The 13,451-nt window shown below is 43.5% G+C and overlaps 1 protein-coding gene across 1 annotated transcript; it reads left to right on the top strand.

Annotated features, from left to right (window-relative positions):
* The first annotated feature begins 1,218 nt into the window (after positions 1-1,218).
* Positions 1,219-11,585, top strand: LOC131209117 (homeotic protein antennapedia). The gene is made up of 3 exons (XM_058202106.1): positions 1,219-1,732; positions 1,797-2,013; positions 11,338-11,585. Exons 1-3 carry the CDS (start codon positions 1,220-1,222, stop codon positions 11,583-11,585), a joined length of 978 nt encoding a protein of 325 aa, XP_058058089.1. The 5' UTR covers position 1,219.
* Positions 11,586-13,451: the final 1,866 nt, after the last annotated feature.

The raw sequence follows: 13,451 nt of genomic DNA, 5'->3' as shown, positions 1-13,451 counted from the left end.
CATGAGAAAAGTTTGTAAATGTCGCCCCGTGTCCGTCTGGAAGAAACATGTCGCCGCAATGTTCAGGACGGTGAAAGCACCCAAGTCTAAAAAATGGAGTACAAGCCGTGAGTAAAGATGATGAAATCGAGACTCATGTGATAGCGTTTATCGTTACGCAACCATCTTTTTTAAACAGGTTATTTAACTTTAAGCAATCTTTAGCCAACATAAACCATTGCATAAACCGGTAGCCATACTTTGATAAATACGTATTGGTTCTTGAGACTAACTTTAGGGCTCCTCAAGGGGCTCAAAGTTCCTCAAAACATGGTAGTTTTGCATACACACAGAATAGTTTTACATGGCCATCATTTAATTACGTTACTCTTTCGATCTCGTTCCAGATCCAGATCCTGACTCTTCGTGAAACGCATTTTACGTAATAGCGCTCAATCGATGTGTTTTGATGAGCTGACCTGAACCTGCGCGGGAGCTTTAGCGTTTAGTTTCGGTTTTTAGTCGACTGTAATTCTTCTTGGTTTTAATCAGCCTGCTGCTACATCAAATTCCGTGTGAAAACAAGTCAACAACACTTGATTGGCAAAGACGCTCTCTACTGATTGGCTTACGTCACGAACGATCGCATGATCGCAACCGTTGAGACCGACGGTCTCGTTTGTGTGCGGCTCTATTTAGTTCTCGCTAGCATCTGTCGCCCGATTAAAGCTCGGTCGCCTGAATAGAGACCGGCAGACAAGAACCATGCTTTCTGCGCGATATCATAGCTGAATAAGTTCCTGTAGTCCTATGTATCCTGTTCGTTTGTCGGCAGTAGCAATCCCTCCTAGTAAGACACCATACTAGAAGTGCTCTTGAACGCATACTCTCGATCGGGCTGCCCGATCTGGCCGCTTTCTCAGATCGCCACGTCATACATCCTTTGCCCGGACATCAAGCAAACCAAATTGAAGATACAAGCTGTGCACTTTTTGTGATATTTTTTGTAAAACAAACCCCGTCAAGAGAGCCCGTGTCCTCAATGTACGATAACAACGATCGAGAGCAAACCAAAGGCGATATTTGGTGAAGAGAACTGACCTAAACTAAGTGGAACTGAAGACAACGGGAAGACACTTCTCACCGAACAATCGAACGAGCCGGAAACGATCGGAAGGCTGGTCGGGGTTGAGCTGTAAAGAGCAACAGTTGGCGGGATAAACAAAGATAACCATTCACCATGACTATGAGTACAAATAACTGTGAAAGCATGACGTCATACTTCACCAATTCCTACATGAACTCCGACATGCACGGCCACTACCCGGGGACGGGCGTCGACGGGCTGGACACGAGCCAGCAAATGTACAGCCACCACAATCAGACCCACGCAAACCAGGCCAATATGCCTCCGTATCCGCGGTTTCCACCGTACGATCGGATGGGTTACTATCAGCAGACGATGGATCCGGCCGGATACGCGCGTGCCGATAGTCCGTCGAGCCAGGTGGGTGGTGTGATACCTCCGCAAACGAATGGCAATCCTTTGCAGCAAACGCAAGTACAACCGCAGCAACAGCAACCAATCGTTTACGCAAGCTGTAAATTACAGGCCGCCGTAGGCAACGGCCCAACCGGGCTGGGTACGTACGGGGCAGAGAATGGATCTCCTCCGCTCGAGCAGATGGGACATCATATGAGCACAGCGCAAATGACAATACCTCAGCACCATATGGGCCACGCACAGGGACAGGTGAGTGCGAAATGTCTCGCGTATTAGAAAAGTGCACCCACCACCAACGCGTGCCTCGTTCCAGGAATGCTATCCGGAGCAAGTGCATCAAAATCCGCAGCACATGGGCATGTACGCGAACGCTGCCGGTGGGCCACCGGGGGTCGTTCCACAACAACCGCCAAATATGATGCACCAACAACCTCCCCAACTTCACCAAGGACAACAGCCACCGCCAAATAGTCAGAACGCCAACTCCGGCTTGCAGTCACCGCTATATCCCTGGATGAGGAGTCAGTTCGGTACGTTGCTTAATCTTAACGCTACAGAAGAATCCTGCTGGCGCAGGTCTCTGACTTTGGGCCAATTATTGTTGACACCAGATGTTCTATTTGTGTTGAGACAACTTACCCAAAGCTGCTAACTATTTTACAGTTTGCAAGTTCTCGCCAGTTCTACGTACTAAACATCCTCGACGATTTATATCCACTTGCATTACATGATAAGATGGTTTTCATTTCTGTGGATCACATGGAGAATTATTATTGTTCCACTTGCTCTGGAGATTTGACAGATTTCAGTTGGTGCGCAGGCCTTTCAAACCATCTTTTCGGTACGTTTTCGAAGGAATAAGTGCGCAAGAGTATTTTTTCTGCGGCAGAAAAGCAGAAGAACCGAAGAAAGTAAGACCTTTGGGTAACGGAAATCTGAAATGTCCAACATGCTTCAAATACTGTCAAAAATTACAACATTTACAGATCTTTCCAATGCCGTCAGAAAATGCAATGCCTTCTTCGACATGACTGGGCGAAGCGGTACGAAAAACGAAAGCAAAAATCAAAAACAGGGCAGAAGAGTTTAAGCCGAAGCGCACAAGACAGCCCATCGGACCGAAAGCTGCACTACGAGATTAATGAAATGAAATTAATTTTAATTCCATTTATTTCATACGCTGTTCATTTCCCTTGTGTGGCGCCGTCAAAATTTTGGTCCACGTCTGGACGCCGCCAAAGCTTAGGGGCACTTTGATCTTGCTACACTTTTGAGCCTTTTTTGTGTTATCTTAATATCTGTTTAAAGATGCTTTCCTTATGCATTGTTCAAAAGTCGAAAATTGGCACCTTTACACTTTCCACTGAGACTAATCACATCACCTTGGATGCTATGTGATCCATTTCCTGGCAAGGAATGATTCCGGCAATTAATTTCATACGCACAGTGTCGAAGTGCAGAACAAGAAGTTTGAAATTATATTACGATTATTGACTAATCTACCTTCTATTTAGTTTCACGTCCTGCGCTCTGATACTTATTGCGAGGCACACCAGCTGCCCGTCGTACGTTGCCCGTACGCTGCTGGCGGCCCGGCCCGTGGCCTCGGAGGAAGTATGTGAGAAATACTGTGCATTAATGCGTATCAACCGCAGCGCGTCAAAATGGCTTCCTAATGATTTTTTAATTTTATGCTTCTCGATCGTCCATCTTCTACGGCCACCGAGCGTCCGTTGACGCCCCATTACCGTGGAAAAAGATCATCTACCATCCGCATTGCCCTGGCGAGCCTACGCGGCCACTAATTATATTTGTGTTGCCGTTGATGGCTATGATTGACAGGTTTTAATTTCATTGAAGTACACTTGAAATACAGCATTGGTCGAACTCGCCTATTTGCCTCGGCCGGGTATTGTAAGAAGAAGGAGCACATCCAAATCCAGTCCACGATCAGTGATCATTAATCATCGGAGAGCTGCAATAGCCGGGCTGCGGTTTGAGTCTAACTATGAAAGTTCTACAAAACACAACTCCAGCGAAGACCATTTGCTGAACACGATAAAACCATTTTTTCCTTTTCGACAAGAACGCTTTTGGCTAGCCAATCCGAACAGTCGGTGTGATTTGACTAGAAATCAAGAAGAAGGAATCCATTTTGAAATTTGAAAAAGCACTTTGCATGAAATGTGTTTTATGAAAACTTTGCGAACGACACAATGTCTCATAATGAACAATTTTATGTTCATTTTTATACGAACGATTGGACTTGTTTTCTACCTTCCTTGAGTATAATAGTATTCAACGTTGTGTGAGTCGTCGCGAGGGAAGCCTTTAACGTATCAAACAATGTTAACGAGCAATTCAATGTTATTCCATTTGTAGCTAGTTCGCAGTGGGTTTTCATTACAATTTCTTTGTTCAACCAATCAACGAACGGTTAAAAACTTTCGCCCATGTTTCGTGGAATTTCTCAACAAAAAGGACCTTTTGCACACCCTGGAAGCCGATAAAGTGTAATATTCTAAGTTCACGCCAGGAGGCACTTGGGTTACTTTCGCTTGCATTCGGTCACTTTCGCTTGTGTAACTAACTATTGCTTCGTGTCGAATTGCGTCCGTCCGTCTGGGGTTTTTATCATCCCAAACTGGTTCAGCTATGGCCGAAGAGCGGACCATAATTATCACGCTGAGGCAACCGGCACAGGGGGACCGAGAATTTGCTCTACTTTTACCCGATCGTTCGGGATTTGTGGGTTTTTTTGCTTATCCTTTGCACACAATGTAGTCTCCCGGCGAGGACTTGAACCATCGGTGTTCTTTCTGTGCTGCTAGTTTGGGCATGGCCCGGGCGTCGAATCCATTTGCAATTGTGCATTTATCCGTGTACAACGTAGGAGAAATGGCTCGGGCACCTTCTGTTTCGGCGTGGAACCTAAGGAGTTGGCTGACAAGGGTGTCCGTCCCCTGTTGGTTCATTTGCATGCTTCAGTTTCTAATAGTATTTATGGCGTAATTTACAACACTTAGCTGGCACTCGCTACGAGTTTGCGAAAATGTGCACAATACTGCACAACGCTCTTTTGATAGGCATTTGCCGGTTATTGGAATGTTTGAAAACAAACCCGACCCACAGAGGATCAGTGCGATGCGACGTTCGCTTCCATCGGCGGCCAGTATTGTAAAACTTTTCGTTGGCTTGACGGAAACCCACGACTAGAGAATGGCGAGGTAGTGAAACGCGTAATCCTAGCTATTCATTGCAAGATTACACTCGGACATGACGAAACAGAGCGCTGCTGCCACCGGACGTGATTGCGTTTCGATCCTCACCTTGGCAGGTTTCGAGCCTCTTCGGCCTCGGCACGCATCAGGACGACACATCTTCAAGTAGAAAGTCTTAAAAAGTCATCAACCGAAGCTGCAGATAAGGCCGAACAGTGTGATGTGCCAACCCAAGAGCAGCACTTGATTGCCGTGACCGATAGCTATACAGCATCAAAGATTCCCTAGGTCCTGCCGCTTTCCTTGCGAGACATCTCATGTCCAACGCATGCGAAATAGATTCCGGGGGCCCACACGTAAGGAGGGCACTTGACTTGTATAAATAATTCATTTTCCTTCCGAAAGCGATCAGCATTCCATTCGACAGCTTCCCACATTTCGAAGAATCGCTAGGAATGGATTTTCTTAGCGCGTCGCTACCGACGAAGGTGTGCTCGCTGAAAGCCAAAGATGCTCCAGGCGGTGGACAGAGAACGGCAGATTTCCTCCTGAGGCGGGTGGAAGTTGGGTGAAAAATCGCTTTTGATTGTGTTTCCGATGTTGATAAATGCCGCCATAGGCGTCGGTTCTAAGAGGGGTGTGCGCCGCTCGTGGTGTATGCTTGCGTGTCACCCACGGCCGGCACATGCACATGGCTTGGCACAAGGTGCGTAAAGAAGTCGATACTTTCTCGCATGCGTCATAAGAGATCGGTTCTTCAATGTTATCAAAGACCGAGCATCAACTGTTTCCTGTCGATTGCCGCGCGAAGAAAGAAAAGAAAGTGCTTCCGATCGTCCCAAGCATCCATCTTTTCCCAGTTCCGGCCTTAGCAGGCTTAGCTCGGTAGGCGAAGACTTTTCGATATTTTTCACTGTCACACGGCGGCGTTTGCTGCAAGAAACAATCTTCAAGCGAAGGGAAATAGGAAAGACTGTGAAAATCTTTTAGGCGTACTCTTTCGCTCACCGTTCAGACTTCTTGCTGTTCCTCGGTTACCTACGCTCGTCGCCGGAAGACCACACCGCCTAGAGCACGGGCATCGAAAAATTCATGTCCCATACGTCTGAAGAACCGTAAGCGGAGAGCAACCGAACGAACGCAGAGAAAGGAAAACTCGGATCGAACGCCTTGCAGAAGAAGAACGTATTTTTCACTTTACTCCACGGATTGGAATCTTGTGATTATAAAATTATATCTTACACATGGTTGTAACATGACGCGTAAGATGTAAGAGAAACACAAGGAACACATGCACATGGGCTTACAAAGAACTTAAAGTCATAATTCTCTCAACCGCCCCCAAAGTACCCACCGAAATGTTTTAAACGAAAGTTGAAATCCCGAAATCGCAAGATAACTGATTGTACTAATGAAATAGAATCGTAAATGTAATCGTACATCGCTTAAATAGAAATACTAAGTTTTCGGTAAATAAATAGTAACACAAATGAAATGGACTCTGCCCAAACCTTAGTATCAGAGGCGCGTTTGCAATATGTCACCCTTCCGTGCGATGATTTCTACACTCCACTTTCACGCAATCAATGGCCGTACTCAGAGAAACTTCATTCACAGACGTGCTCGTGGGATAAACCTATGTTTCTAAAGTTCCATCGTCCTGACGGCTTGTTGCTGAAAATGCAAACTCAACCAGCCAAAATTTATTATTGATCGTTATCTGTTCTTCCCAGAGTTTCCACACCTCGCCAGCTCTCCTGTGCTCTCTGGCCACGCGTCCAAATGGTGCCTTGGCTCTTGGCGATGGCATACGAGATGAAAGGGGATGATGACACTGACATCAGCTTCTCATTGCGAGGTGGGAAGTTTTATTCAGCCACTTCTCTCTACGCTTAGCGCCGGTGCCAGTATTTTTTAAAATATGGCCCACTTGTTGATGAACTTTCCCTCTCGTTTTGCAAACGAGAGCGGCCACGAGGCTTCATGCAAAAGTATTTGCCGAAGTGGGGCTTTTCTTGTGCTCCTGCTCCTTGTTTAGCGATGTTGACTGGCAGCAACGCTCCCTGTGAAACTTCGTTTCTTTCATTGGTAACGATGTTTGTTTTAAACTCGGATTTATCTGGCGTTCAAAATATTTTGGAATACACTCTTCACTTTACTGTCGTATGCAATCAAAACTATAAGAAATTGACAATAGCACTCAACGGGTAAAAAGTACCTGTGTGTTGATGTTTGTTTGAAAACGTATTTCGTGCAAAACAAAGTGATTGAAACTAACAGAATCACTGCAACACTTGGCTTTCCGTACACAGAATGGCATAAAACAAGCGCAGATACGATGGCCGAAAGATGTGTCAAGAATGAGATTGCATTAAGTGGAACACATATTCAACAAAGCGACCATGTCTACGAAGCCCACGGTGGTCAGTGTCGCGATTTTTATGTTACCAATTATTTTATGCGCCACTGGACTTACAGGTCGGTTGGTATTGGTGCCGGTGCCTGTGAGTTTAAGCACAGTGCGTACGAGATTGAGTATACACCTTGTATGTTGCTAATGGTGGTGATACATTTTACTTTAGATCTCAATTTCCTGCAATTTTTTCCGATTTACCCATTTCTGCTTTTGAACCATTAGCTATTGAGCACGGCGAGCAGCTCCTTTGTCCACGTAATAAGGCCGTGTACGAGATATAAGATTCAACAGCACAGTACAGGCCATAGGCATTTCCAAATCGCACCAAGTAACTTACGGATTTGGCATAAATTAGATATTTTGAGTTACTATTTGGAACCGAAAAGTGCCTAAGCTAAGGGTTCTGGAAATGAAAACGTTTTCACGACGCGAAGTAAAATAAAATTGGTTTTGTTTGTCTACTTCTCGTTAGTGCAGTTTGATAATCAGTGTTTCCAAGCTCTAGCAGGACAATAATAGATTTTCCAGTCAAGTGCCACACAGTATATCTCTTTTATGCTGATAAATCAACTTGAAAGTTCGATTATCAACAAACGGTATGCTGGATTTGAGTACGATTGCAGTGAGCCGGTGAATAGAAGGACTCAGTTGAGGTGTAAATAAGAGGATCGATAATTCCAACGCAAATCGCTCGAAAGAAAAAGAAAATGGTGGATAAAGTCATTATGCATGAATTAAAATAAAGACATTTTTCAAACTGCCGCGAAGATAACAAAGAAAGGGGTTTCAATGAGTTTATGCTGAGCGTTGATTGAGAGCCACGTTTTATAGTGCTACAACAACATTTTGATGGCTTGTTGAACAATAAAATTCATCTATTATAAAAATTGTTGTAAAAATAAAGAGTAATGTATGGAATGTTTTGCTTATGTAAAATATATTTTCAAGATCAACTGTTCTTAACAATGTACATATTCTACAGTTTTGTTACTTACTCAAAGCATGTGTATATGGGCCGGCGAGTTATCGGCACACACTAAAGAGTTTGCCCTGGTGCCGTTGCAACTTTCATAATGACATCACTTAGTACATGGTGCTTCTAGCGCTCGTCAACGCTCCAAACAAACAAAACCCCACACGCACAGGCATCCCCTTAATACTCCCCTTGTGCCCCTGATAGCCAGCGGCCAAGATCACATAGTTGTATGTTTAATACGATTTTAATTACTTTCATGATCGTGATTTCCCTGGGAAACAACGATTGCACAGTTTAATGCCCGTGCCCGGCCACTGGCGAAGCATTCCTCCCTCGGCCCTTGATTATGGCGTTATTAAATATTCATTTCTTGTGCACCCCGCTCACGGGACTCGTTTGCACCGCGCTACCGACTGAATCGGCCGGGGTAACGAAATTGATTCCACGCCTAAAAAACTCGTCATTGTAAATGTACCTTCCTGTCATTTGTATGATTACTTTTTAATCCTTCCCTTCGAGGCCTTGTGTTTGGGTCCTCGGCTGAAATTTTGCAGCGCTATTCACCTAAAATTTCCGCGGAATGTTGTGGAAAAAACCCCTGCTTTTCTTCTACATTCGACTTAGTTGGGCATTGAATCGTAATGATGGCCTCCGAATTACCCTGGCGGCCTGAATCGAAACAAAATAGGTGGCAAGAATGTCCAATGAATGCACAATGTAATGTTTTCGGTCACCCCTTTGTCGAATCCAACCAATCGGTTCATGGTAGACATACGGATAAATGTGCAACCTGCAGTATATATTATCGAATGTCTATTTGTATTTTATTCCATTCCCATTTCAAGTCCATTGTCGTCGGCATGTGTTAATGAGGGACCCAAAGCGAAGCAGTGCCTCTCGCGGTGCCTAAAGTAGTTTTTTAGAGGCGACCTATCTAAGAAAAATGTGTGTTGTATGTTTTTGCGTGTATGTGTTTTTTTTCTTAATGTGTATGAGTGTGTCGGTTTTGTGGCTGCTTTCTCCATCTGCTTTCTTATTTTGGGCCATCCTTCGGATAACCGTCCTCCATCATTGTGCTCCGCCATTCTAAAGGCTAGGGCGGCTTCAAGTCCTTGAAGATCCTTCGTCTCGCGTCGGAAAGGGGCGACCGAAAAGATCAGAAAAAAGGCAAGCGAGAAAGAAAAAAGAAAAAGATTTTCCCTTCCAAAGAGCAGCACCAACCAACTGAAGATGAATAATAAGCAGCAAAACCGAGCGGAATCGACGAGAAAGGCCCTTTAAGTCTTGGCGCGTACGAAGGGTACAGGTTTCGGTCCGTCCCAAACGGCCCCAGCTTCGAAGACACTCTGGGATGGATGTCGGAAGAAAGGTTTGGCGAGCTCAAGCACCCATATCAAAAGATTTGACAGCTGACTGGAGCATGAACAAGAGCTCTCTTCGTTGGTCCTCCTACAGGTCCTCCGGTCCGGTGCGTTATCCGTCTCGTTCTCCGTGTGCAGCCGAGATGGGGCCAAGGATGTTTCGCTCTTTATCACGCACAGCAAGACAGTTTCGAAAGCGGAGGCTATTCGAAAACATGCAGGACTAACCACCCAACCATCATCGCCGGGTTCGCGGACGATGGTCACCGGTAACAAAGTGTATCAAATAGAACGAGAAAGATAGCACCGAGCGGAGAAAAACCTAAAATAGTAAGAAAAACTGCAATAACTGAATATTGCGAAACCGGAATAAAAGTTTTCACTGGACGTGATGAGGGATTTCTCACTCGGCTGTTGTGCTGTAACAGGCTTTCCTTTGTCCCCTTGTCTTCGATCAACTTTCAACTCCCACGTACATGCACTGCGATTTGAGCCAACTTTTGCCGGAGATTGAACAGTGCGAAAAAAAGTTTATTTCTTTTTGGGGCTGCGCATGGTTCGCTGCTGCGCCATCGTAACGATCCGCGGACGGTTCTTTGAGCTATGGTAAACGGCATTTTCATCTTTTATCTCGCCCTACCGTTTCCATGTTGCCCGATCGGGAACGGTGAATAGGTAATTAGAGTGTCCAACGGCCGACGAACTGACGGAGCAGCCAAACGGTTGCAGTGGGGCCAAACAACAGCCAAACAAAATTCCTTAATGGCACATGAAAAAGATTGCTCGAGTGTTTCAAGGGTGTAAGGGAACTGCGGAAAGAGGGTAGCAAAAAATCGAATTATCCATCATCGGAAATCTCATTTCCACCATTCTCATGCACGCTCATTGCCAGCCATGGCTAGCCGGGAAAATGAACTGAAATTCGGCATTAATTTGAAATCTCATGCTCATTTCTAGAAAGCCGCGTGTACCCGAAACCATCATCATTCGGTTACGGCATTTCCTTGACGCGTTTAATGTACCGGCGCTCTAAGCCGACTGCGTTAAATGATATCCAATTAGGGAGAAAATTCGGTAGAAAATAGATTTTCACCTTTTCCTCTACCGTGATTTGAAATCTTAATGAAAGCCACCACGACCACCTTTTCAATCAATTTGGTTTTCGTTTATGTTGCAGTTATATGTCGCGGTTTCCCAACCGTGATCAAAGCGCAGTCTAATGGATACGAACTCTAATTATAATGTCGTTAGAGGCTTACATTTTGCGTGCGTGTTGTATTGTATGGCTGTGAAAAAAGATAAATACAACTGATTAAGGCGTACATCAGTGTAACGTAACAGCATCTAGAAATGTTTATACAGAATTGTTGCTGATACAAGTCGGTCTAACGTTCACAATTGGTTCCTGTACCAAACATTTGGACCAAAATGGACCAAATGGCCTTAGCATTTACTAAGAAAATCTTCATTGGATCACATCACATAACTCTGTGACGATTACTACTAGTTTACAATTAAATAAAAAACCCTAGATGTGTTTCAACTATTAGCCTCATGTTCTGCTGGCTGAAATTTGATGGCTTTGTGTGAATTCTCACCCATGATAATTGCGCAAATAATAGAAATAAAAAATATACAACGTAACTCAAAGGCATTTGTGTGTATTATCAATCCATATGTTAGCTATAACATACCGGTTTGGGTGGGTCCTTTGGGCTATAATTCAGTATTCTTCCCTTTTCTCATTAATACGTAGAAAAATATCGAACAAACATATTGTTGGTCTTATTGCTTGGAAATAGCTGGGTGTTACAGTGATTGCAAAAGAATGTTTGTACTGTGGTTTTAATTTTGACATCGCTATTCCTGTGTTCTTTCAGAGCGAAAACGTGGTCGACAGACGTACACAAGATACCAGACACTGGAGCTGGAAAAGGAGTTTCATTTCAATCGTTATCTAACTCGACGACGAAGGATCGAGATCGCGCACGCACTCTGTCTAACGGAACGCCAGATTAAGATCTGGTTTCAGAACCGACGGATGAAATGGAAAAAGGAAAATAAGACCAAAGGAGAACCGGGCTCAGGCGACGAGAACGATATGACACCGCCACAATCTCCGGCATAAAAGTTGGAGCTTACCAGCAAGAAGTAATCATCCCACTCTCACAAAGTCAGCGATGGCTAAGGTGAGCTTTTACGTTACATGTGCTTGCAATTTCTGAGAATCTGATACCTCCATTGTTTGATCACTGGTCGAGAAAGCTTCGCGTTCCATATACAATACGAATAGAAATGTGTTAGATGTAATGGGCTGAATAGGTAGCCAAATTAAGATGCATTGCATGAGGAAGGATACGAATGATTTGACTGTGCTTCGGTTGAAACGATCAAAACTTGTTTTGTTAGAGTGCAAATTCGACGTAGTGGCGTATCACGACCTTTGACTACAAAAGCATATAATCAACCCCTACAAAAAACATCCTGAACATTTATTTCCGTGTTATTACTGGGCGAAGCTAGAAATTGCAAACTACATTGTAACTAAATCAACTTATGTGACCTCAAACTTAATTTTAATGAATGAAAAACAATCTGGATAATAAAAGAATAAAGTAAACGCAACAAAGAACTTACATCCGTTCGAGTGCGTCTATACAAAATAGTAGGAAATCGTGCAATTTCAAAACTATTGCACCGCTAGGAGACGAGAAACGGCCAGAAAGTGTAGTAATCATCGGACAGGATCGATCAAATTGGGATGCGAGACAATTCCAACTACACGTTACGTACAAAGCTGTGCTAAAACTCTTCAAATGACATTTCACGGCTCGGACAGCGGCAATTTGGGTACTAGACAAAACAAGTAAACAGTGGGGAGAGCAACATTTATATACAAAATTGCATGCATTATGCAGAAGAGTCGAGTCTAAGACAAAACATTGCATGTTTTATATGTTGGATAAGAGAACAAATCTCGAGCTAGTATTTCAAAGAAAACATAGAATGAAATGAATCAAAGCGAAAAGAAACGAACAATTGAAATTAGTTTTAGAAAGCTGTCTTAGTTGCCTCAAACAAATTACCATTTGAGAGAAACAAACAATTGGTTTTGAAAATTTAACAATCCAAGTACATTGGAAATTTAGCAGACGAAAATGCTTGCTAGTACGCCATTCAGGGAAAAGATTTAACGATAATTTGTGGTTTTCCTACTTCGAACAACCATATTTAGTTTTCTCGTATTTCATGTGGCTTTACAGTACGGAAATGGTAACTTTTATTTAATCAATCAACTATCAGAACATTTCCGAAGAGTTTGATACAATGTGGCACACTCATCGAGGTACGGAACTTGGAAGGTACAGGACGGAAGATGCAAGATAGTTTCAAAATAAGCTTTCTTCAACTGTCCCAGACCTGAAGAGATGTTGGCTAGAATTGGAGCTAGAATGCTGGAAATGTAACTTTATTTGCAATAAAAACGCTTACGTCTTGCAGCACATCAACGGTACATCGCAAGAATATCCAAACACTTCATACCAAAGTCAATAGTATAATGTTTGTTTATAAGTCCCACTCAAGAATCCCACATCGTCACTTTCATCATCACTGATTTCATTCTTTGAACAAAAAGGCCCTTTCTTCACTTATAAGCCGTAATAATGCAATCAGTCAACCAACGTTTGCTGCAAGTATTTAGTAGTATTGGCTTGAGATACATAGTCGGACGTAACGCATCATTTTTTCATTAACTAGTTTTGGTTTGTTTTATTTTTTGTAATAAATAGCCGCAGCGTACGAAAGTTTATTTATTAATCAGCTTATTCACTCATTGTTAACTAGTGAAAAGAATAATTATTGATTGCGTTTAAGGTGCACAAGGAAGGCATGTCCATCGCATTTATCGTGACTGGGGTTGTGTTGTCATAATGTATTAAACATACCCAGCAATTGGTTTGGAGCATGTACGATCATACATGGGATTATTAAA

This window comes from Anopheles bellator, chromosome 2, assembly GCF_943735745.2.
Source record: "Anopheles bellator chromosome 2, idAnoBellAS_SP24_06.2, whole genome shotgun sequence".
In the NCBI taxonomy this organism is placed as follows: Eukaryota; Metazoa; Arthropoda; class Insecta; order Diptera; family Culicidae; genus Anopheles; species Anopheles bellator.
The sequence above is the reverse complement of the archived record's forward strand: the minus strand, read 5'-3'. Positions and strand labels throughout refer to the sequence as shown.